The sequence below is a fragment of the Cololabis saira genome, chromosome 22, assembly GCF_033807715.1.
Source record: "Cololabis saira isolate AMF1-May2022 chromosome 22, fColSai1.1, whole genome shotgun sequence".
Classification (NCBI taxonomy): domain Eukaryota; kingdom Metazoa; phylum Chordata; class Actinopteri; order Beloniformes; family Belonidae; genus Cololabis; species Cololabis saira.
In genome coordinates, this window is record NC_084608.1 from 7,911,893 (window position 1) to 7,937,121 (window position 25,229).

General features: G+C 42.6%; 1 protein-coding gene across 2 annotated transcripts in view; it reads left to right on the forward strand.

The window, feature by feature from the left end:
* ccny (cyclin Y) overlaps positions 1-25,229 on the forward strand; it is a 39,270-nt gene that overhangs the window by 10,231 nt on the left and 3,810 nt on the right. Inside the window, exons 2-9 of one of the 2 annotated variants that reach the window (XM_061713101.1) lie at positions 14,543-14,617; positions 19,272-19,306; positions 19,422-19,445; positions 19,962-20,062; positions 20,197-20,232; positions 20,454-20,511; positions 20,792-20,911; positions 24,871-25,037. In XM_061713101.1, coding sequence (XP_061569085.1) covers positions 14,543-14,617; positions 19,272-19,306; positions 19,422-19,445; positions 19,962-20,062; positions 20,197-20,232; positions 20,454-20,511; positions 20,792-20,911; positions 24,871-25,037 — 616 coding nt within the window. The remainder of the gene's footprint in view (positions 1-14,542; positions 14,618-19,271; positions 19,307-19,421; positions 19,446-19,961; positions 20,063-20,196; positions 20,233-20,453; positions 20,512-20,791; positions 20,912-24,870; positions 25,038-25,229) is intronic. The other variant, XM_061713102.1, reaches the window with a different exon arrangement.

Below are 25,229 nucleotides of genomic sequence, written 5' to 3' on the forward strand. Positions count from 1 at the left end.
TAAGTTTAGGTTTGCAGGACACCGTATGAGACGAGGTCCTAGTGGAAACAGAAACAGTTTGGGGGGGTTTAATGGTGTTGGGCTTCTGGGACACCTGATGCTTATTGGACTAACGGCCACAGGTTATTTGTCATTAAAACTGTCCGTCCAGTTTACAGGAGAGCTGATGCATTGAAAGAAACGAGTGGAAAGCCCGGCCACGGCTGTCAGCATATTGAACAGGAGAGCTGCATCGGCTGTTGAGCACATGTGCTTGTGGTCGGGAGACTCTGAATCACGTCTGCTTAACTGACATCATCACTGCCTCCCTCAAGCTGTTAATATACTTGACCGCTTTTTATTTTTGCTTGTGTTTTTCCTAGTTGAAATGAATCATTTCAGTGGGAATTATGTTTTTCTATTGGACCTCATTACTTTCCGTGGGACAAAGAAACTGTGCTCAATGCAAAGTGTGTTACTGCGTCCCCGGTGCCCGAGTCGCGAGGAGGGAAGACCAGTCAGGAGGCCAGGACTGCGTGACCTGACAGCCCTGCTGTCTGTGTGGTCGGCCCCGCTGGCTTCACCAGCATCAGAGGAGCTGGCAGACGCAGCTCTGGCTGCAGGAGATGGAGCGTGAGCTGACTCCACGCTACCCTGGATGGCAACGGGATTTGCGAGGTGGATTTGTGTAGCACAAATCAAAATATGACCAGTCCGGTCTTCCTCTGCCACTCCTGCCGTTGTGGAAGTTGAACGCACAAATCAACTTTTTTAGGCTCTTCAACTTGTTAATGACCTGAGCTTCTTTTCTTGCATCCTTGGCTCTGTGGTGAGGAGGATGAGGAACTTGTGAAGCCCCTCCCAGGCCCCAGATGAAGCATTCCAAACCAAAAAGAATGAGTCTTCTAGCGTATCTCTCCGTTACCTTGAACAGGCTGTGTGCTGCAAAATGTGCTGCAATTGTGACCGGAATTTCCCGCGCTGTCCTGCAGATGTGACGTCAAATGACGCTGCATGCGCGTTCTCCCCCTTCTCCCGTGCCGGCTTAGCTGTTGGCTGCAGTACCCCCGACGGCCGTCATGGCGAAGGGTGGCGCTAGAGAGTCTCATTTCTTAAAAGGAGCCTCATGCTCCTTTAAGGTCAGTATTCCGGGTTACTGAAACATTGGGAATAATCTGTTTCCATGCTTGAGCAAACGGGGTTATCCCTGTATACATGGTAATTAATCATAGCGACGCACAGAGAACGTCATGACGCAATTCCCGTCATTTCCACTTCTTCTTCTTGTATCTAAATCCAAAACAACAACAATAACAGCAGCACGGTGGATAATCGGACCCGCTGGTACCGTTTTGTTTCTTGGCCCTGTAGTTCTTCTTTTTTCAGCGTTTTCCAGCGGAGCTTGATCTGGTCTGGCGTTCGTACAAATCCTGCATCGCGCAACTTTTCGCTCACCTTTTTGTAAATCCCTCTATCCCGGTACTTTCTACCGTCTACAAATGCAGAAATGTTCATATCCTTCATTACATTTATGAAGTGATTAGTCTCCTCCTGGTCTTGCTTTTCTCCGTGTTTATAAGAACTTCCTGGACTCAAAAGACCAAGATTCTTTGCGAAAAGAACATGCGCAGAAAACAAATTCCTGTTCCTTTTGATGGGGAAATCCCATTAGACTATACATGACCAAATATTCAGGTTAGAAAAGGAGTAACCCAGGGCTCATATTCGGGTTTTTAAAAACCGGAATATGAGCAAATTCCGTTATTCAAAGGGGTTATTGGTGTTTACATGGCCGTGCACAACCGGGTTATTGCTAATATTCCCGTTTAGAAAAGGGTTATTGACTGCATGCAAACGTAGTCAATGTACCCACTTTGGTGAGTTATTGACGGGGCCAACTTGATACACCTGACCCCAGGTCAGTCAATATAAAAAATATCAGGCCACGCGCTAAACTGGGATGACACACAGGAGTATCTCAATGAAAAAGGTGCTAATATAACTGTTTTACAAAGTAACAATAAAAATGCATATTCCCTCATCCTGGTGGGGCGTGGCTTGGCCTACGTGAGGGAAGATGCATCTGTGGGCCTCCAAATTACCTGCTCACGTTTTCATTAAATTTCAGAAATGCTAAAACTGAAACAGGTGAAAATATAGTACCAGTTGTGAGGTGAAACAAAAGCCTGGTAAAAGCTGTGCATGGGTAGCGTAAGCGTTTAAAGACACCCAGTAGCTTCCAACAGTGAAAGTCCAGCCTTGTAGGTTTCCTAATGAGCGTGTTAGAAGTTTCTGATCCACAGAAAAATGGAGAACAACAAATGGTTTCCCTTTTCTCTCTGCATGTATTGGACTACTTTAATCAGAGAAAGCTGACACCCCCCCGCCCCCGTCAAAGGGATTTTTCCTCTGAAAACCACAACATGGAGAGAGAACATCAAGGGGCTGCCGGCTCTGTCATCCCGGGTATCAGCGGTTATGCAGCCAAACGTCTGCATTTAACCATACTGCCACTGCCTTCATGCCCAGAAGGACAGCCTTCATGAGAGTAATCTGCTCCAAAGGTTGTTTCCAGCGGGTTGGCAGCACGTTTCCGCCCACCTGCACGTGCCTGGTGAATATTTCATGGTGGTGTATTCCCCAGGTCGAGCTTGTTGTAATTAGAAATCAACTTGAACGGTACAGTCTTCTATGTCATGTTCTCTCTGATTTGATGCTTTCAGCTACATGCACACTTTGAAAGGAGTCTCCGTAGATGTTTACGTAGCGCGTGACTGTGAGAAACTGGGCCTGTTTTGCACTTAGCCAAGAGGTCAAACACCAGCTTTACACCATCAGGTTTACATTGTTAATATTTGTTGGTTTATTTGTAAGAATCCCCATTAGTTATGCCCTTAAACACAGCTAGTCTTACTGGGGTCCACATAAAAAAAACAATACATTTAAAACATGCAGTTAAAAACAAGACATAAAGAAAGACAACAAAATAACACGACAAGCATACATTAAACTTTACCGTACATGTAATATCATTATCTTAAAGCAAAAAAACATACATGAAACATTCCAATATACAGTAAAACATCACATAGGCCATGAAAATCAGATGAAAAATACACCTTACCCTGTCCAGTATGTATATGTATCTGTATAAGGGTGCTTTCACACCTGTACCGTTTCAAGCAGTTGTTCCGATACAGGGAACGCTTCCCCCTAAAGATCGTAACATTTGTTACATATGTGAACACAGCAATCGCGCTCTGAAACGGTACAAAACAAGCGTTCCGAGATCGCCTAGGAGAGGTGGTCTCGGCCCGATTCCAATCGAGACCTGAAACGGTTCATTTTTTTTATTTGGAGTGAGAACATGATCCACACAGCAACCGATAAAACTCCATTCATTCATTGTGTGTGTGCTGCCGCGGCGCAAGGAGAGGAGTCGGTGCAGCCTCCACCACCTTCTCTCCTATTGGACGTGCAAGATGTCTTCCCAGGACGGCACAAATTAAACATTGTTTGAAATTAAACAATGTTCAATTCGGACAGGGTTTGCGCAGCCCAAACCCGGCTGCAGCAGGCGGCCTCTCGTCCGCACGCTGCCGGGCTCCGCTCTGCGCCAAGCGCACATAAATGAATGGGTAAAGCCTGATTTATGGTTCCGCGTTAAATCGACGCAGAGCCTTCGCCGTACTTTACTCCGTAGGCTCTGCGTTGGTGTAACGCGGAACCATAAATCAGCCAAAGCCAACGGCTGCGGTCTGCGCTGCGCTGAAAGGGGCGTGTCGTTTATCCCGGGGTACAGAAGAGGAAACTCCTTCCGCGTTCATTTGACCAATCAGAGAGCAGCTGGTTAGAGCATGGAATTTGTTAACAGCTTTGAAACGGTACAGACGTTTGCCTTGTGAACACAAACCCCACAGACGAGAAACGGAACAACTGTATCGATTCAGCCCCTGAATCGGAACAAAACAAACGGGCCACAGGTGTGAAAGCACCCTAAGTGTGTGTGCGTGTACGGTATCCTATACATATGATATTCCAAGGTGTTCATTTAGTTTTAGGCAGTGGTAAAGAATTCCATGATACTGGAGTTTGGGAACAAAAGAGCAGAGAAACGCTTTTTCTGGACGAAGAAAAAACGTGTTGTTTATTCCAGTCTCTTGTTTTTTTTAACGGCCCGTTACCAACGGTAACAGAACACTAACAGAAAACACATCGTCATCATTAATAACGGCTAGATTCTTGTGAATTCTAACCTACTGAAACTAAACAGTGTCCTGCTAGTGAGTGGCCACTACAATACCGGTATATAGAAATATCTGACCTCTTAACCTTGTTGGAGAAAGATTTAAAGTATTATTTTGAATTTTTTACTATCCATGTCAAAGGTTTAAGTGAGATATGACAGCAGTCTATGAGGAAAAACATATATTATATCATATATTAACCTCTAAACACTTGATAAACCAAATGATAAAATCTCTAATGATCTTTCCACATGAAAAAGAAACACATTATCAGAGATTATCATCAGATGTTTGTGTCTCTCTCTGTCTCGCCCCGTGTTTTTACACCGGCGTCAAACTTTTTCCACTGTGACCTTAATTTAAAGCTTCTGCTTGAGACATAATTGCATGCTTTCATGTGACTTAACTGCAAGGGTGATGACTGTCTTAAGTTGCTCATATGATGCTATAGACGGTCACATCATTCTGAGGTTAAAGTAGTGAAAGCAGCCTTGTTGTCTTGGATGAGGCGAGGCTAACTCAGCCGGTTAACGGATGAACGTGCATCACTGAACAGGTGCTGTCATGCACGTGTGCTCCTCTCCTGTACATGCATACGTGTCCATGCAGAGTTTTTTATGCGTTGTGAGGAAATATTAGCACAGACGGAGTGTGCCACAGCTTGGCACAGATGGCCTTCCTGTCGTCCGCCGCTCCTTCCACAGCTTGACACTGGACGAACCTCACACAGAGATGCAGCAGTTGGGCTTAAACACGCCGCTGTGAGAGGAGAGGAGGGGAGTGGTGGCAGGCTCGTGCATCACGCTCGAGCGGCTTTCACAGGTCCAACAAAACACTCTTGAATGTTTCTCTCGGCTGGCTGCTTTCACGGTTTGCTGTGCTGCGTGCGTAAGTTGGACAGATAGGGCTTTTAGGAAAGATGCACTGTAATTTTCTTGGCAAGTTGTTATTTACCATTTCTTTTAAATGCCTGATTCACTGAATCTGACCTTAATTTAATTAGATTGCCAAACTAAGAAGTTTAAAACTCCAGACCCAAATATGCTTCAGTGTTATTTATTGGAAAATTCAGTGGTATGTTCACATCAAAGCTCTGTGATAGATGGGCAGGGATGGTTTTCCAGCCCCCCGTGACCCTGAACCAGATGAAGCAGGTGTGGGTGAATGTTGAGCCTGTCATCTCGTTCTCTGTCCACTTCCCGCTGTGGACAAATTCAACTTGAATATGTTTGAAAAAAAGTCTAAAGATTTTGCATATTTAGCCTCAGTTTTGGACGTTTGGTATCAACTCTACTCTACAATATCTTAATTTGAATAACTCAATTATCAACTGTGCCTGCTCGAGTTTTTAGATCAAACCTGTGTTTTGTTAAAGGTATTGTGACATGAAAAACACATTTTTCTTGATTTTTTGTGTTTTGTTGGGTGTCTTGACATCAATTACACCCAAAAAAACAACGAACTTTTAACATTCAGTGTATTGTGTGCTTTCTGGGATTTTCCGCATAACTATGCAAAAACGGCGCACCTGGTTTGGTGGCGGGCCGTGACGTCAGGGCCCGCTAAATCACCGCCCCCTCCACCCAGCTCCCTGCCTCCTCTCCTCTCCAGCGCACCATAAAGGCTGATTTATGGTTCCGCGTTACACCGATGCAGAACCTACGGCGTAGGGTTACGCGGCGACGCGCTACGTACGCTGAACCCTACGGCGTAGGCTCTGCGTCGATTTAACGCAGAACCATAAATCAGGCTTAACACGGAGCTGTTTACAGCCTCTTCTGTTCTAATCACCGGAGGAAAACTGCTAAGAAGACCCGCGGCCACTGACTGGACTTAAGATAAGGAGACACTGCTGCTTGCATGCCTTTATTTTTATGATTGTTTGCTGTGGACTGTCTGCTTCGCCCTGCTCCTTTTCCATGCATGCTTCGCCTGTCGCTCCCGGCTTTAACTCTCCGACGCCGCTGTGAGCGTATGGCTCGCGGGGAGCTGCGGTCCCGGTCCTCTGGTCCCGGTTGGACTTCATCCTCGGGCTGTAGTCGCCCTGTCTGGGCTGTGTGTCGGTGTTTGTGGTTTGGTGTGCGCGCGTGTGTGTGAAGACGGCAGAAGTGTGTAGCGGTTGGTTGGAGGAGGTTTGGAGGAGGAGCGGCGCAATGATTGACAGGAAAGGGGAAAAAGGACCCGTTTTTCACGGCGCAAAAAAACACTGTAATAAAAAGCCAGGAATGGAGTACTAGAGTGAAGTTTTTCTTGTTACACTCTTTTAGACACATTTGAGGGATGTTGGCCAAGACTTTTAATAGTGTTAAAAGCATGATAAAAATGATGTCACAATACCTTTAATAGTTAAATATAATCAAATCAGCAGTTTTCACATTTTTTTGTCTCATCCCCAAGTGTGTAAAATAAGCTCGAACTGACGTTTTTATATCAAAAAGATGATTTGAGAGTGAAGCATATAATGGATCGCTCTCCTGTAATGGTGATATAAGTGGCACATGAGTTAGACTGAGCTAGTTATCTAACTTTAGAATTATGTTGCAATATTTTAGGTGTGAAAATCCCACTAGGAAAACTGCAAACATGCTCATTAAGCAAGGGCTGTCTGTTCAAGAGGTGGCACAAATAACACAATCAGCCTATTAGGCGTTTAGGGATCCTTCTCGTGTAAAAGCATGAGTTCAGGAACGACAGACGTACCCCAGTACAAAAAACAAAACAAAACTTTTTTTTTTTAAAGCCTTTGAAGTTTTCTTTTCGGAAATGAGAGAAATTACCCAAAAATGTCTGAAAACAGAGTAATGACTACAGAATTCATTGTCTTTTTTCAAGATGATTTATAAAAGAATTGTTTAAGTTGTCAATTTAAAAAAGGAAAAAGCTAACACTGCCATCAGATCGGTACTCGTGTGGGATCATGTGTGCAGGAAACCCAGCGACAAATGTAGTCCAGTGCTCAGCAGGACCGCGGTGACGCACGTACGAGATGTTTGTGCATTCTGTTGCCTGAAGGCACATGCCCCAGTCAGAGCAGGAGAGAAACCTTTTAATGCCTTAAAACATTTCTTTATGTCCAAAGTCTTTCTGTTCTGTTAAGCCTTATTGATCATCTCTGACCTGATGTCAGAGGGAACGACGTTGGAGTCCTGTCACATGTCTGCCCAGTGAACTCTCGCTGATGGCAGGTAAACCACAAAACTTTTAACCTGAAATTATTAAGATTTTTACATCAAATGTTATACGACTTAAAGTACCTTACTCCATTACCAACATTATCTTTAGCAATATTTTAAAATAATAATAATACATTTTAATTATAATGCACTTTACATTACTGAAAATCTCAAAGTGATACAGTTTGATAATTAAAAGAGAACAGAAATAATACAAGGGATAAAAAGTCAAGACATGGCAGAAAAGAGAATAAAACAATTAAAAACAGCAACTAGGGAGAAAAAAAACAGCATTGTTTAGTGATAAAAAGAAAGGTTTTTAGTCACCTTTTAAAATGTAAAATTCTTTTAAAATGATAATAATGAACATATAATGTAAGATGTATAGGTTTATTCTGAGAAAAATACAACCAGTGAATCAAATTATTGAATAATTGCTCATATACTTCCTTTCCTAACACTTCTGATACTTAGATAAGAATAACCAGTGAGGCCAATTTATTTGTCCACCAAGCCCCAAAACTACCAGCATGCACTCTTTGGTTGGTGCTCATTAAGGACCCTCTAGTTCTAACTAGAATGTGATGATATCTTTCCATGTTCAAAGACTCATTAACTTACTGCAACCTCACAAACGCTGAGGTCTTGCATTCTGTTTTTGAGGATTAACTCATAAACAAGTACAAGTCATTTCTCTTTTCAGGGACTGCATGTACGCCGATGTATTGGATTCTGCTCAAGTGTTCTGCATCAGCAAACACAAACACAGCGAGACTTCTCAGCAATTAGTACAGCGTAGCGCCACAAGCAGCTGTTTGAGATGGAGAAATATTGAGCGATAGAAAGGAAGAAGTGGGCCCGGCTGCCTGTCTTTGACTTTGATGGGCTTTCCTTCACCATCTGAAACGTTTCATGCCACGGTTGCCTAGCTACAGTGAGCAGAGGATGCAGGGCTGGGATGGGAGAGAAAGCAGGAGGGCGGGGTTGTGGCTCTCAGCTGGGTGCAGAGTAAATGAGGCCTAATCCACACTTCTGCAGGCAACAATTCTTCGTCCAAACGGGACCCATAACCAGCTCCACGGTGACAGCTAACGATATATGCAGAGGGTAAAGTGTGCATTTTCTCCTCTCCAAAACCACATCTTAATGATTCCAAAGCTTTCTTTGGAAATGCGTGGTCTCTCATTTACTGGATAGTTCGGTGTGCAACTTTTCTGTGCCGCTGACTGGTTTTCTCGGTACAGTTGTCTTCTCCAAGCTCACTGTAAGACAGCAGGGAAACTTCTCCCCCTTCTGCACCAACACCCCTTTCATTCCTAAAGTTTTCCAACCAACTGTAGTCACAATCATGTAACTGTACATTATGTAAAAGGGGGGAAAAAAGTCCTATTAATGAGGCTAGCACTGCCTCAACTTGGCTGATATTTACAGTTTCCTTACCAGCGCGTAGTGATGTCAGACCGCCCAGATGCCGGTGAATATTCAGATTCCGCGAGCTAATGATGTTAAAATTCCTGCCCACGCATGAGCATGACAGCATGACAGTCAGATTGTGTGCAGACTTTCACTCTTGAAAGCATTTTTCTTTGACTTTACTCTTGGTGCATTTAAAAGAATGAGAAAGAAGGGGTTCAGCGAACAAAGTCTGTTCTCTTCAACCACTGCCTTGATAAAAGAGACTCATCTGCATAATGTTTCTATGGCAGCTGTGTTTGCTTGATAAAGACCAGACGAACGGGAGGGGGGGGGTTGTATCTGGCAGTGTTTTAGCTGTTGTCGTGGTTCTGTAACATGAATCTACTCCAACCCCCCCACCCCCGATCCCAAGATGACTATCTTGTGCCGAACACTAAACACAATGGAAAAATCCTGTCGTCTGCTTTGGGTTCAAGAGTGAAAACATGACAGTTTATCTTCTGTAACACAGCGTATGCTGACTAAGTTTTCTCTTACTGGCAAACTTACTGGCACTTTATATTTTCCTCGTTTTATATTACATTTTTCTGTTTGATGATGATTTTAACAGCCTTTTGAGAGGTTTTACACAGCGTTCTTTACCACGAAACAAAATAATGTGTAAGACACGACAAGCATGTTTCTTAGCCTTTATTTTTCACCAGGTGATTCATTCACACGCAGCACTTTCTGTGTCATGCTGTTATCTGTCTGTCTATCCATCTATGTATCGCTGAAATGTAGGGATAGGACAGAGGGATTGTTTCAGGTAAACATTTCTAAACTCTTCCCCACCTTCTTCCACTCGGCACCGGCCTGACTCTGATAAGAGCGCAGCTCTCTCTGATGATTCTGCATCCGAGTCCTTGACTCTGGCACCTGAAGCCGTCAGACAGACCGGTGATACCAGCTGCTGGAGGTTTCACTGTTTTTCTTTTCTGTTCATCTGATCCCTCCATCGTCCCTCAGAGCTTTCTTTTCAAAACTTTGTTCGGTATAGAATAAGGTGGGACACTGAAACTAATCATAACAGCTTATTTATGGTCTTCTACGGAAGAGTATTAGGGCCATGCAGGAGAAAAAATATTTGAGAGGGGAAGATTTTTTTTTATTTTGCACTTCAAGAAAAAAGTCAAAATGTCGAGAATAATGTTGAAATATAATTTCAAAAATAAAGTCAAAATTTCGCCTTTTTTCTCAACATTTCAACTTATTCTCAACATTTCGACTTTTTTCTCGACATTTCGACTTTTTTCTCGCAGTGTATAATGAAAAAAAAATCTTCCTCCTCTAAACTTTTTTTTTTTTTTTCTCCTGCCTGGCCCTAATACTCTTCCCTAGTCTTCATTATCTCTAAGAGAGGTTTTTTTTCTTGATCTTGGCTCTGAATGTGTGAGCCCTGACTGGTTCATCTATAAAGGGTTGTTTTATAAACATTAACGGCATCCTACGCCATCCAACACCGCTGGGTTTCATTTAACACATTTGCCTCCCGACTTAAATCTCTAAAAGAGGAGCTGGGTGTTTCCCACCTCAACCACGTGGGCTTGAAAACAGTCAGTCAACAGCTGGACCGTGCCACGCTGCGCCATCTGGATCCCCTCAGCCTGGTGTCTCGACAGGTCAGCCAAAACCAGCAGAGAGGGCCTTTGTTGCAACACTGACGTTGCACAATGAGGCCGGCCTCGCCGCAGAACAGGAGGGCCGCTGGCTGAGCGCCAGCTAACTTGTTCATTACACGTACTAGTGCTCCCAGCGTGGCGGCCGTGGAAGCGGCGGCTCTTTCCTCTGCAGGTGGTGGATGCGTGTCAAAGGGCTTTTCTCAGCTCAGGGTGAAACACGGGTTGGCATTGATGCTCGAGCTGCTGCAGTGTGACTGTACTTCTGAAAAGAAAACGCTCAGATTCAACTAACCCCACACAGATGTAACAGAACATACATTATTTAAATGGTGTGTCTCATCTCTTTTAATTAAATGTGTTTTATTGCATGTACTTAAGCCTTCATATCACACACATGCTCACACGGCTGGGATTCTCTAGGAGTTGAAATGATGTAATTTTATCAAGCTTGGCCTAAATCCAAACGGTGACCTATTCCCTCCGCTCTTTGTTCAGCCTCCCTCCCTAACAATGTGCAACCACCACCCCTTTTTCCCTTTCCTCTCGTCTTCCTGGTGCCCCCCTCCCCCTATCCAGGTTGGTGAAACGGTGTAGGGTTGTTGGAGGGGTGGAGGTCAGAAGTGCTGGTCATCGGAGGGGGCACACGCCCAGTGTGGTTGCATGCTGTCATCTTCCTGTGTAGATGTGAACACGATCTGCAAGTTAGCAAATAGTTCCTGTATCCTCGCTCAGACGACCACAGAGATCCGTCACAGTGCCACACGCAATCGCTGGGTGACAGTGACAGCTAAGTGACAACAGCGGCGCTTTAAGAGCAGTTTTCTGCTCATAAAGTTGGCCTGAACAATATACCAGTAGTTTATCATTATAGTATCAACAAGATCAATAACAGTATCATCAATGGCTGGACACCAATAATAGTAACGCTGCTCGTCTGATCACTGCCTCAAGAAAATTTGAACATATCACTCCAATTCTGTCGTCCCTTCACCGGCTTCCTGTTCAATATCGCATTGATTTAAACATTTTATTGCTGACTTTTAAGGCCCTAAATAACCACGCCCCTAGTTATTTTAAAGAACTTTTAACCCCCTACCTGCCAGGGATCAGCAGGGCCTTCTGATCATTCCCAGGGCCCGGCTTGTGACCAAAGGGGATGGACCTTTTGCAGCCCGGGCCCCCAAACTTTGAACTCTTTACCTGCTGAGATCAGGTCGGCTAAATCCCCCACTGCTTTTAAATCTTTACTAAAAACATTCCTTTTTAGAAAAGCTTTTATTGTGGTGTGACTATTATTATTAATTTTAGACTTGTTCTTATCCACTATGCACTGTATTTTTATCTTGATGTATTTTATTGTTCTGGGAAGCACTGTGTAACTTCCTTAAGAAAGGTGCTATATACATTTTATTATTATATAGTAGGTAGTCTTAATCACCCGATGGTCCAACTGGGTCCTCATAGATGTTCACACCGTGTGTAAAGGCTGGTGCCTGAAAGACTTAAGCATGTGGAGTGTTTTTGGGGGGATTATGATGACAGAAGGAAGTTAGGAGTAGCAAGAAAAATGTGGGGTAGGTTTGGCACTCATAGTTCAAAAGAAAAACACTGTTTGTCTGGCTATCGTCTATCATAACTGAGCTCTGAGAGGCCTGAGAGATGGCTCTGCTGATTCTTTTTATTCGAAAACTTCAGGAGCTTTTCTGAGTGTTGCTCTGTCTATTCTTGGGATAAACTTGCTGGGACTTTCACTCCTTGGGAAATCTGCAATTGTCTTGAATGTTTTAATCTTGTCAATAGTCATTCTGGCTGTAGAATGATGGTTTCCAGATTGATGGACAGCAACAATTGCAGCAAACTGTCGCAACATCTACATGTACAGACGTGATCACACCTCCTTAATCAAATGACTACATCAAATAAGTTTGAATAGCAGCTTTAATAAGCTGTGTAGCCTCTTAATTGATAAGGAGGCAGGTAATGGTTTAATAAAGTGGTTATACACTGCTTCTACAGTTTGGCTAAGATTCTGGAAAGTAAATGCTGGAATCTGACATGCCGTTTATCTGATGTTGCAAATACTATTCTGCCTCTGTACTTACAAACTCCATCTTCATCCCCAACGAGGCACCTCAGTCCCAACTTTCCCAGTCAGCGATTAATGAGCTACTATGCAGTTTTATTAGCATAGTAGCCCAACCGCCATCCTTCATCCATCTTTTATCCAGCTCGACCTGCCTGTTCCTCCCGCGTCGCGGCGTGGTGGGCCCTCAAATATTTGTCAGTCCTCTTTGAAGTCCTTTAAGTGACTCTCTAGCGCCACAAGCCCTCAGACTTCAAAAGAGCTTGGAGACAATAGCAGGGTTTGCCCGAATAACCTGTCGAGCTCAGAGCAGCCTCTGCTCTGACGCTGGACCAGCATCGAGTTTCTAGTGCACACAAGTGGAGCTTCACATCAGAGCAGCTTGGATGTTGCAAATACTTTGATTAGATTTAATAGTTTTATGTTTAGTGTTGAACTTTATTCGGTAGCAACGATTTGTCTTTAATTTCACTGTAGCTGTGTATCTCGTGTGATTTTTATGCCTCCATGTTACACAAGACACTTCCGATTTGACTCTTCATGTCTGTTTTCATTCTTTATTTTGCTGTTAATTGCAGTCGGTTGATTTAACGTCATCATTTTCCACGACGCAGAAATATGTCCAGGATGTTTGATCCAGTTTACAGAGAAACCCCCCCCCATCAACACCCAGATTCTCACCTTTGCGCTTGTCTCTGCTATGTTTTCTTTCCCATATCATCTTTCTCCCTTCCTCTCCTTCACTCTCTCTTTTCATCTCTCCTCTGTTGTCTTCTTTCTGTGTCGATCAATCTGCACAGATCTGTCGTTCTCATTTCTTCTTTTTTCTGCTTCTCGCCCCCTCCGCTCTTTGCTCTCTCATAACCCCTTCTTTTCACTTGTCTGTCACTCGTCATCTGTTTCTTTTTTCCTCCGTTTTCCTGTCGGGGACGTGGCTGTCTGTCTGTCATACGGCAGCCGAGCATTCATTAATGCCTTGAGTGACTATTGGAGATATGTGTGCATGTGTTAGCTTGATTTATTTATTGACGGGTACTAAATTAGCCTGTCGGTTCAATCGTTGATAGAAAGATGGATGGATGGATAATAGAAATATAAATAAAGCAACCATAGAACAGTATAGTTTCTTTGTAAATTAATTTTCTTTTCTATACCATTAAAGAAATGGGGGATACATTTTAATGTGAGATTTAATCAGGGCATAAAAATGAGGCGCTGAACTGATCGTGATGTATTCAGAGGTTTCCATAGCAACCACCTGGCAGACGACGGAGATCCCACATGTTTAGGTTTGAAACAAACACATATCTCACAAAGCAAGACGGTATGTCAGCGCTGAGATGAAATCACAAGCATAAAAACTTTGTTTGTCCATGTCGTTCATGTTGACTTGGACGAACATGCTCCGTCTTAAAAGCTGCAAAAAATTTGGTTTTAAAAGAATTGTAAATTGAGTTGTTGTGATTAAAGCTAACATCAGTTATGAAGTGAATGAAATTCAGATGACATGCATGTGTGTGTGTGTCTAAAATTGTAATATTTTGCACCTGAATGACCTGATGATGTCACCGTTAAGGGTTTTTATCAGTTTGGAGGGGCGTTAAATCAAACAAGTGCGTAAAGCCGACTGTCGGCAGCCGAGCTCTTCAGTTATTTATTGTTCAAACATTTATGTCCTGCTTTCCTGCCAGCTCCTCTCTGATGGGTTGGTTGTGGTGGCAGCGTGTGTGTGTGTGTGTGTGTGTGTGTGTGTGTGTGTGTGTGAGCAGACAGTGATGTAATGCAGATCTATAGTAGTTTGAGTGTTTGCCTTGTTAATTGATAGACTAACTGGGGTTAACGCTGCTGCGGCCCGTCGCCAGCGACCGGTTCATCACAAGAGCGCCGGTTGATACCTGATGGTCTGTCCATCCCGAACAACTAATGGGAAATCTCCGATTTGAAAGGTGTTTTTGAGAGTGAAACGGTCTCTTCTTGTTGCAGACCTGCCGATGGAGTACAACCCCTCAGACCACCCCCGGGCCAGCACCATCTTCCTCAGCAAGTCCCAGACTGACGGTCAGTTAACCTCTATGTCGCTCCTCCCATTTCTCCATGACTTACTTTTAAAATGCATCCACATGTAGCTGTATGATAACATGCACCCTTTTATAAAATACTGTTACAATAATGCGTCTGGTTTGGCTGCCGTTTCCAGCTTTCGTCAGGACTTCCACATCATAAACTGAAGTGCTCCATTACTTTTCTCCACATTACTTCACAGATAAAAAGAAGCTTTATAATATTTGTACACATGGGACAGCAGCTGGTTCAGCTGATGCATTTGTAGCCTGAAGGCTTGTATATTGATCGGGAAATAGATATTGAAACACTGGTCTCTTTTAATAGCCTCTATTAATCTGTTTGCGTAGTACATATGCACAACACAAGAGACAAACACTAGCTTTTGTAAGTGGAAAGATGAGCTAATCCACATGTAATATGACTCACTTTAAAGTTTATAAAGAATGAACATGACACAGTGATGCCTGTTGAAATTATCTGTGTCACAGACAAACAGAGACAACTTTTGTTTTTCAGTGGTGGAGCCCAACAAGAGAGGTAAGCATGCAGACGTGTCTGGTCTCAGACGGCTGGTGAAGCTGTGCTCACTTGGTGCTTGGGCTGGACTCTCTGTGTGGTTTCGAGCTCCATCGCTTCCTGTAAACGACCAGCGCGTCTCCCGCTGGCGGATTATGTGCATTTGCTGTTGATCTGCTTATATCTCTCTGTCGGGGCTGGTTTCTTTGCACTTGTTGGCCCAGGGGAGGCTGTGCAGCCTTGGACGTAAAATAAAACAACGCAGTAAATGATTTTATTATAGTAATGACACTCACCCTGGACACGCTCTGTTTGCACCGTTTCCCTCAGGTAGACGGTACAGAGCAATAAAAACAAGAACAAACCGTTTTAGACAGTTTTTATCCTACAGCTGTAACAAAACTCTACTCAATCTACTCAAAAACAAACTAATATGAAGCATTGTGTGCATCTGTAGGCTGTTTTTATTTATTTATTGGTTCTTAATCAGTTATTTGTTTTTTTTTTATGTTGTGTGTAAATGTTTTATATACTCTAGTAGTTATCTATTTATTTTAATTTTGTTGTTATATAACGACAATAAAGATCTAATCTAAAAAGTATTACAACAAGTCCATGTGAGAATACCTGACCACATCAGGACTAGGCCTGTGTTGAAAAAAATCGATTTTCTGATTCTAAATCGATTCTCATATTAATTCCAAAAAATCGATTTGTATGTCTAAAGATTTTTTTAATTTATTTTTTGATTAAAACATTATTATTCTTTTTTTTTTCATCATTACATTTTTGCCTGGTGAACTTTAATCCCAGTAGTCCCAGTAGTTTTGAAAACTCCTGAACTAAATTAACTTTTCTTTAGAGAAAATGCTGGACATTTCAGCTTAAATTTCTAAATGTTATATTAGTTCAATGAAGTTCATATTATCTATATTTACTATAGCTTGTTTGGTTTCTCTGTTATCGGACACGGTTTGTCATGAAATACCTGAAAAATGCCGGGTGCTTCATGGCAAGCTGTGTGTCTGGTGACAGAATAAATCAGACAAGCTAAAGTGATTTGTTTACTGCTTGAGCTGTTGCAATTTCTTTCTTTTTTTGCACTTTAAATGGATATTGAAATCCCTTTTTGAGTTATTTATTTCTTAGTTATTTCACAATAATTATTGTGAAATTATTATTTCAATAGTTAGTCATTGATAGTCATATAATCCAGGCAACACTGACCCAAATCAATATCGGATCGAATCAAATGGTTATAATCGATTCTGAATCTTAAGAATCGGAACCGAATCGATTCTTGACATTTGAATCGATCCCCAGCTCTAATCAGGACAACATATCACAGAAATATTAAGTCAACAAAGTGCAGGCCTAGTTTTTGCATCCTCTCAACACAGCAGAGCTACATCCCCCTATATGGTCAAGAGAGGTATTAGTCCATAAAAATGGATGTAAACTGATTTGACTGAAGTGTTACATCATTATTTTAGACATATTGTTTTGGTTTTTTCATAAAAGCAGACCATATGCATCACCTTCCAGATTATATCTCAATTTCCAATATCATGATTTAGTCAAACTATGCGGTTTCATCTATGACCCAGAAGAGTGCTGGCTCTTTTTTCCCTGCTGGACATCATTATACAGTCATGATGACACATTAAATATTTTGTGGAAAAACATGTGCGTGTTGGAGAAGTAAGACGCAGTAAGTCCTGGGACGAGAAACTCAGAGAGGTACACTACTTCATTGTCTGGGTGTTTCTGCATCCTCCATCTGCTCCAGTTTGCTCCAGTTTGCTTTGCTCGCAGTCATTTGTGTGTGTGTGTGTGTGTGTGACTTCTGCTAATTCACGGTAAATATATGTACACATTTATTTTGATGATGTTTTTTACTTTATATGTTTTAGCCGTTATAAATGAATGACATTCAAGCACATATTTACATCTTTAATCTGTTAAAGTTGTTCATATAGATAATTCTAGTAATCTAAACTAATCTCTGACACTCCTGGGTGTGTTTTCTGTGTATTAGGTCACGTTTATAATTATAATAACAGCCTACAACACAGCACTCCATGCAGTGAACTTTGTAAAACCAACAAATCATCATGTCCATCGACGGGAATTGGCGTAGCCAAAGGCCAGATTTCTATGTCGAGGATTAAATGAAAAAGAAAGAAGCCCGTGTGACGAGCTGTCCTTGAATAAACCACAGCTTAATCTCATTTGGACTCGTGCACGCCAAAATGATGAGTAATGAGCCCAAACTCACATTAATAACCGTTTTCCATTTTAATAAGGAGAGAAGGAAACATTTGCAAGCTCCTTTTTTTGGTCCTAAAACTATATTGCTTTGTCTAATGTTGTGTAAAATCATGGGCGCAATTTCCACTGGGGACAGGGGGGACATGTCCCCCCCACTTTTCAAAATCAGGTTTTTGTCCCCCCCACTTTTTACAGTTTAAAAACTAACGGTAGGCTCAGCCTGTAATTGCGAATCATCAAGACACTCTGTGCGAAGGTACTGACGGCCCGGCAGCCCCGCTCTCCCTCCCTCCTCCCCTCTCCCCTCAGTGCTGCTCAAGGCTGATTTATGGTTCAGCGTTAAATCGACGCAGGGCATACGGCGTAAGGTACGCGGCGACGCGCAACGTACAGTGCGCTAGAATGCGTCGATTTAACGCGTAACCATAAATCAGCCTTCACAGACAGCCAGGACGCGGCGCAGAAATGAAGAGTAGCCGGCAGCTCAGTTTAAAATACATTTTTGCAGCGGGACAAAAACGCAGCAGCACTGCTGTGTTGCAGGTAGGCTGTGCAGAGATGAGTAGCCAAATATTACTCAACATTACTTTATACACTATTGTTACTAGCTAGCTAAGATGTAGACTGTGAGTGAGTGAGAGAGAGAGAACCAACACTATAAACCCCCCCCCCCCCCCCCCCCCCCCCACAGTCTCACACACACACACACACACACACACACACACACACACACACACACACACACACACACACACACACACACACACACACACACACACACACACAGTACTTTGCATTAAAACTACTCTTAAAAGAACAATTTATACAAAACCTTGATTTGATTTGATGTATTTTATTTTTGTACATGTAAAAAAGAAACAACACTTCATGAGAAGTTTAAGAAAACAAAACAAAACAAGGAATTTCATCCTTCAAAACTTGATAAATTGATTTACATGTGACAAAAAAGGAGTAGGAAGAAGTGTAAACTTAAATAGGAAGAAGTGTAAACTTAAACCGTACTCAAGCAAATGTAACTGAGTACTACCCACCTCTGGTTATGTGTGTTGTATAGAGTATGGAAAGCACATTTTCTCTCTGCTGTTACTTCACTAACTGTAATGTTGGACTTACACCACAGACTCAAACTCAGAGAGAGGCAGGGGGAAGCAGCAGCACTGTAGTGCAGGTAGGTTAATATGTTGTAAATGGTTAGGTGATTTTGGTTTGTTTATAAGGAAAGGAAGGAATGAACATGATCTATTTTCATATTTCATAGGAGAAATATGTGGAGAGAGGCGCAAGAGAAGAAGTGCAGGCAGGAACCCAACCATGTTAGCCCAAAAGTGATTGTAGAACAGCATCTCAGCAACAAAACCTTAAGATCAAGAGAAGTGGTACTGGGAATTTCCTTGGCTCCATTATAAACAAGGAGTCAATGAAATCCTATGTTTTTTCTGTGCCCAAGCTTTTGAAAAATGAAAAATCAAACCTGGCCAAGAATGCAGATCCAGCATTTTCCCAAAACGGGCAAAAAAAAAAGTTAAAAAGTGTCTAAAAAAGTAAATGCATATTAAAATTGTTTGATCGTTCGCATTCACACACACATAGTCTTACAAAGCCACACTGCACATCCACTCTACAGCTACACGCACAAATTTACCCATCCTACTTGTGTCCCCCCCACCTCTGAAACTAAAGTTTCGCCCTTGTGTAAAATAATACAACGAAAAAGTTAATTCATTCCTCAACGTCCTGGGGGAGATCTGAGCCCTGGGAGATGCTGCCCCCTGTCTGTCAGGGCGAGGTACTGCACCGACCTCAAGGTTAACCTGCTCTCTCTTTCTCCTCTTCTTTTCAGTTCGGGAAAAACGGAAGAGCCTTTACATCAACCATGTAAGTAGGATCATAAAACTGCTCTTTTTAAATGATTTTAACTGAGAAGAGGTTTATTTGATTTTGTTTGATTGATGTCCAAATAGTTATTTCCATGTTTTGTATTTTTTGCAAGTTTACTCACATTTCGGAGGACAAGGTAAAACCATCCTTTCAAAGTAAACTACGCCTCTTGTATTTCCCCCTCCCATTATTCATAGATTTCATATAACCTTAGTTTTGTATGTTTTAAACTCACATAAACTGTTTTTTGGTAAGTGCTTGAACTTATAGTAAAAATAAATTAATTAGTTAATAAGAACAAAAAAGAAGTTGTTGTGGTGCAGCTCATCAGTGTTCATCTTTCCTCTGAGATGGAAAAAGGAGAAAAATTATGATTGCAATTACCCAAATTCAGCCAGTCAAAATGTATGTTTTTGAAAAAGGAAAATTATTGTGTAATTGTAAACAAAAACAGGACGAGGAGCCTTTGAGAACAACATCTTTGTTGCTTGATAATTCTCTAAAGATGTGCTTCACCATAAATGTCATCCTGCATGCCACCATGTGGAGCACGGACAGAGAGCACGACCTGCAGGACTCCTGTTTCCCAGAGCTGGTACTGACATGTATGCTTGTTTTCTTGTGTGTGTTTGCTCACTCACACACACCACAGCATCACCCAGGCCCAGTGAGACGGAAGTACAGCTCCTGTTCCACCATATTCCTGGACGACAGCACCGTCAGTCAGCCCAACCTCAAATACACCATCAAATGGTAACCTGTCTGATTGTTTACGGAACGACCTTCCACAACGTCTGATATCAAAACAAATAATTGAAATATTGTCCTGGTGTGTTGTTTCTATTTTGAAATGGTTGATTATATCCTTTTTTTTCTTGTCTTTGCAGTGTAGCCCTTGCAATATACTACCACATAAAGAACAGGTGTGTGAAATATGACATTTCTTCTTAATATAGACTTTAATGGAACAGTTCTACATCTGATGTCTAAATCAGCCCATGGTGACAACTTTGTCCCGGAAGGCTTTTTGTTTATTCTCACCCTTGATTATGTGTGCATCCGTCTTCAAATAGGCCTGTGATCAGAGATGGGAGATTGTTTCCTTCAACTGCAGCTTGATATTTTCCTCTCTTTCTCCTTCCAGAGACATAGACGGACGAATGTTGCTGGACATCTTTGATGAAAAGCTGCATCCTCTCTCGGTAATGCCCCAGCTGCAGAAGCATTTCCATCATGTACAAATTGTAAAGCTGTCAGAGTTCATCAGCGAGACGAAGCACACGAGCCCAGGAACAGCTAATAAACCTGTAGTGGATGAACAAGTGGTGACATCTGTTTTATAATCTCAGAAGCATCTGGGTAGTTTAATGTATTCATATATTTACGTGGTTGGCTCGGTCTCTTCGCCACGCGCTGCTCATTTAAACATTGTCTTACCATCATATTAGACGGTTGATGTTTGTACCTGGCGTTTTGTTTTAGAAATCCGAGATCCCTGCTGACTATGACAAGCACGATCCTGAGCAGAAGCAGATCTACCGCTTCGTCAGGACGCTGTTCAGCGCCGCGCAGCTCACTGCCGAGTGTGCCATCGTCACTTTGGTAAGAAAATAAGTCAGTGTTTTGTGTGTGTGTGTGCAGGAGGGAGGGAGGGAGTGTTGCTTTCTTTGTTCTTTGTTTCAGGACCTGAAGGATTCCTCCTGAAATAGTGTCAAGGATGCAGCTTAAAGCGAAGTTCCTATAAAAACACTCCCTTTTTCAGAGCATAAAATCTGAATTTAACAGGAATATTGTAGCAACACCAGTTTAATTACCTTTCTGAATTACTCAGGTGTGGAATATATAATTAGTGAAGTGGCACATGATAATTGTCTCTGCGTGCTCCTGCAGTGACCTGTTCTCCGCAGAGTCTGTTCAAAATTAGGACTGAGCTCAGATTCTGCAGTAACCACGTTTTAATCACCACTTCCTCCTGAATGTGTGTTCTCCTTTAGCACACGTGCTTAAACTTTATTGGGGGGATTGTACATTCACATGAGGTTTTATTTAGCGGTCTCCTTACCTTGAGTCATGTGCGGTTGGAAACCGGCCCCCTCCTCCCCTTCCCCCCTCATCTGCCCAGAAACGTCTCCCTGCACTTTCTCCCCCCGACGACACGTGAGTCCCTGGGGACGAGGAGAGTGCATGTCTGACACAAGTGTCTGCGTGTTAAGATGCTTCTCGGCTTCCCGACACTTGCACAAATGTTTGAACTGCGAGCGTGTGTTTGGATTGAAATGTGCAGCAGTCCAGGTGGTAACTGGAAGATGACGTACTTTATCTCAAGTGTCTGTGTGTCTACCCATGTGGTCATTCATAAAAACGACACGGAGCGTAGCCTGGCATATGGTGGGCCTCTCCAGACCCCCCAGAGTAAACCTGGCACACCGTCAGTAATTGAATAGAGCTGTTTGCAGGAGACTACAGGCTTAGTTTAGCACTGCGGCTAACTTTAGACGGGGGAATTGAGATGAAAGACGTGTCTTCTCCTTCAGAGGTGTCAGAATCTGGAAACATTTTAAATGTTAACTTAAAGACAACAATGCAAGGAACCGCCCACTTCGTGGCATGCTGGATAAACATAGGAGCCTTTCAGACTCATTCTCCCAGGATGCAACGCAGAGCGGCCTGTGGCCATCAGACTTTACGACCCCTCCCTCGCAACGGCCGTCACTCGGACTTAACTGTCTTAACTTAACTCTTATCACTTATTTATGTATTGCAATGATTCATTGTGAAATACTACAAAAAAGCACTTTATGCAGCGCCTATCCGTCGATACATAACATAACCGTTTGTATGAACTGTGCTGTACAAACTGCTATACAAACTGTATCCCACAGAGATCAATAGTATTTCTGATTCTGAAGAAGTTTGCAGAAACCCGAGAGCGAGGGCTGAGGCCACGTTTACACATAGCTGATTTACAAAAACGGATATTTGCCTCTCTATATTTTGAAAAATACCATCATTTACAACAGATCGTTTTCAAAATCTCCATTTACACGAACCTGCATAAATACGCTGTTAAGGTGCTATGAGCAGCCAAACCTACAGGGGGCAGTGTAACGAGAAGATAAAGTCATGCTAGCCAATCAGAATCCTGGAAAAAAACATCAACAAATGACACGAGTAACTTCCAGTTACTTCCAAGATGAACGAGAGTCTTTCATTTGGAGTGACAGAGAAGTGGAGTTACTTTTAAGTGTGACTTTAGAATATAAAACAGGTAAAATACAAGAAAATATTGACGGTGGCCAAACAAAAATGTAAACACAGGTCGCACTCATGACGCTGGTGACGTTTCTGTCGCATAATGTGACGTTCTGAAGCCTAAATGTCCGTTTCTCTCTGTTTACAAGCAAACGTGAAGACTGAGTTTTTGCAAATCTCCACTTTGGCCGGTGGTATCAGAAATGATGGTTTTTGGTGACTTTGAGCTTCGTTTTCATGTAAACGAACGGCCAAAACGCAAGAAAACACCACCGTTTTTGCTACATGTAAACGGTGCCTGAGCCACAGCTGAGGTCGGCCTCCATTGCCTGAAGGCCCAGAGTGCTTCTCGGCATCATTTGTCTGGTTACCTGAGCCTTTTTTGGACAACAAGCCCAACCCTAGCTGCATAGTAGGACGATAGAGTATTTGAATCACCTGTCCACGACCCCGTTTTCATCCCCTAACCTCATTTATTGTCCGAACCAAGAATACTATGTGCAGCGGTACCTGGGCGGTAAAGCCCCCAAAGCAGATGTAAATCCATGTCCAGCAGTGTCCTGTTCAGGCCCGCCAGGCACTTACTACCGACCATGAGCGTGATTTATTCTGGGTTTACAAACGGGGGTAGGCAGTCCTGGCCCTCGAGTGCTGCATGTTTTAGATGCTCCCCCGCATCAACACACCTGGTTCAAACCAATGGATCGTCGCCAGCTTGTCATCAAGGTCTGGACGAGTCTGTTAATGTCACAGTTAACTTGTATCAGGATGTGTTGAAGCAGAAATAAAAACAGGACCAGGGTCGCCCACCACGGCAAATATAGTAGTATAGAAGTACAGAAGTATTCATATTGATGTACGATACGACCCTGGGAGTTATTTCAGGCAGGCAATCTCTGCAGTGCACCTGCTTATTATTGTTCTTTGACCTATTTAAGGAGGAAGAAGTAAGCATTCTTAGATGCCCTCGGATGTTTCAACCTACTGTAGCTTGCTGTCAATCTGGATTCCACCTGTGGGCTCCGATTCAAAGGGGGGGTTAGTCTTACACCCCTGTATTTACAGGACTGTCTCAAAAAATTAGAATATTGTGATTTTCTGTAATGCAATTAAAAAAAACAAAAATGTCATACATTCTGGATTCATTACAAATCAGCTGAAATATTGCAAGCCTTTTATTATTTTAATATTGCTGATCATGGCTTACAGCTTAAGAAAACTCAAATATCCTATCTCAAAAAATTAGAATATTCTGGGAATCTTGATCTTAAACTGTAAACCATAATCAGCAATATTAAAATAATAAAAGACTTGCAATATTTCAGTTGATTTGTAATGAATCCAGAATGTATGACATTTTTGTTTTTTTAATTGCATTACAGAAAATAAAAAACTTTATCACAATATTCTAATTTTCTGAGACAGTCCTGTTTGTGTAAGCCTGATAAACTTTGCTTGAATGGAACCTAAATGCCAAATATGTGTTATAATAAAGTGTTTCAAACTTACTGCGAGAGTTGTCTGACTGAAATAATACTTTAATAATATTGCTATAAGTAGAATAATAGTAAGTACGAGGCGCAATCTTTGCCAGTTTTTCTTTAAGGTCTCTGCAAACTCACATCATCTCGTATTTGAAAGTTTTAAGCCATTAAAGCAACTCATGCCGAATCTCTCAGGTTTGCAGTTTTTAGTTTTATTCACACAAAAAAAGAAAATAAAAATGCAGTCCCTCTTAAGCCGGCTGTAAAATCCATAAACCCTGTTTGTATCACCCTTTTTAAATCTCTGCCCTCATTGTTAGCAGTGATAATACGTGAGAAACAGCCGGATGCTTGCGCTCTGCTCACAGAGCCCGTTTGATCCTGCATGAGGCACGGAAAGTCTACTTTTTTTTGCGCTCCCTTGTAATCGGAGATCAATGAGATTTCCTGAGAAGACCTTTCCCTCATGCACCTTAACGCTTCCAGCTACAAACCTGAGTGTGATGCAGCCTCCAACAAACGGATGCATGATCCCCAGAATTAGTCTCTGTGCAAATACTCAGGCTTGCAGTCTCTGGGAGCCTGCGGGCTCCGGGAGCTCCGGGAGCTCCGTGCTATGTTGGCTGCAAGAAATCTGGAAACGAAAGAAAAGAAATAGTGACAGGGTTCCAGGGATTTAGATGGCATGGATATTTTATGAGGGAGTTCCCTTTGAGGAAGTGTACGGCAAAAGACTGCAAAACTGTAGAGTTGACGAGCTAATTCTACAAATTGGAGCAGAGTATTTTACATGTTTTAATCAAAACAATGTCTTCTTTGTGTCAGGTTTACTTGGAGCGGCTCCTGACGTACGCGGAGATCGATATTTCCCCTGCCAATTGGAAGCGCATCGTGCTGGGGGCCATCCTCCTGGCCTCCAAGGTCTGGGACGACCAGGCGGTCTGGAACGTCGACTACTGCCAAATCCTCAAAGACATCACTGTGGAGGACATGTGAGTGGCCGCCAACGCCCCCGGAGCGGTGAACGCTCCGCTCCCATGCCGTAATGCACTTTGCTAATGAAAGAACGCTGTATCCAGATGCCGCAGCTGCCCCGGTGCACGAGCACCTCCCCGCCACATGCCTCACGAGGGATTTCAGAGCTTACTGTTGATTTATAAAGTGCTTAATGAGTTGTGTATTGA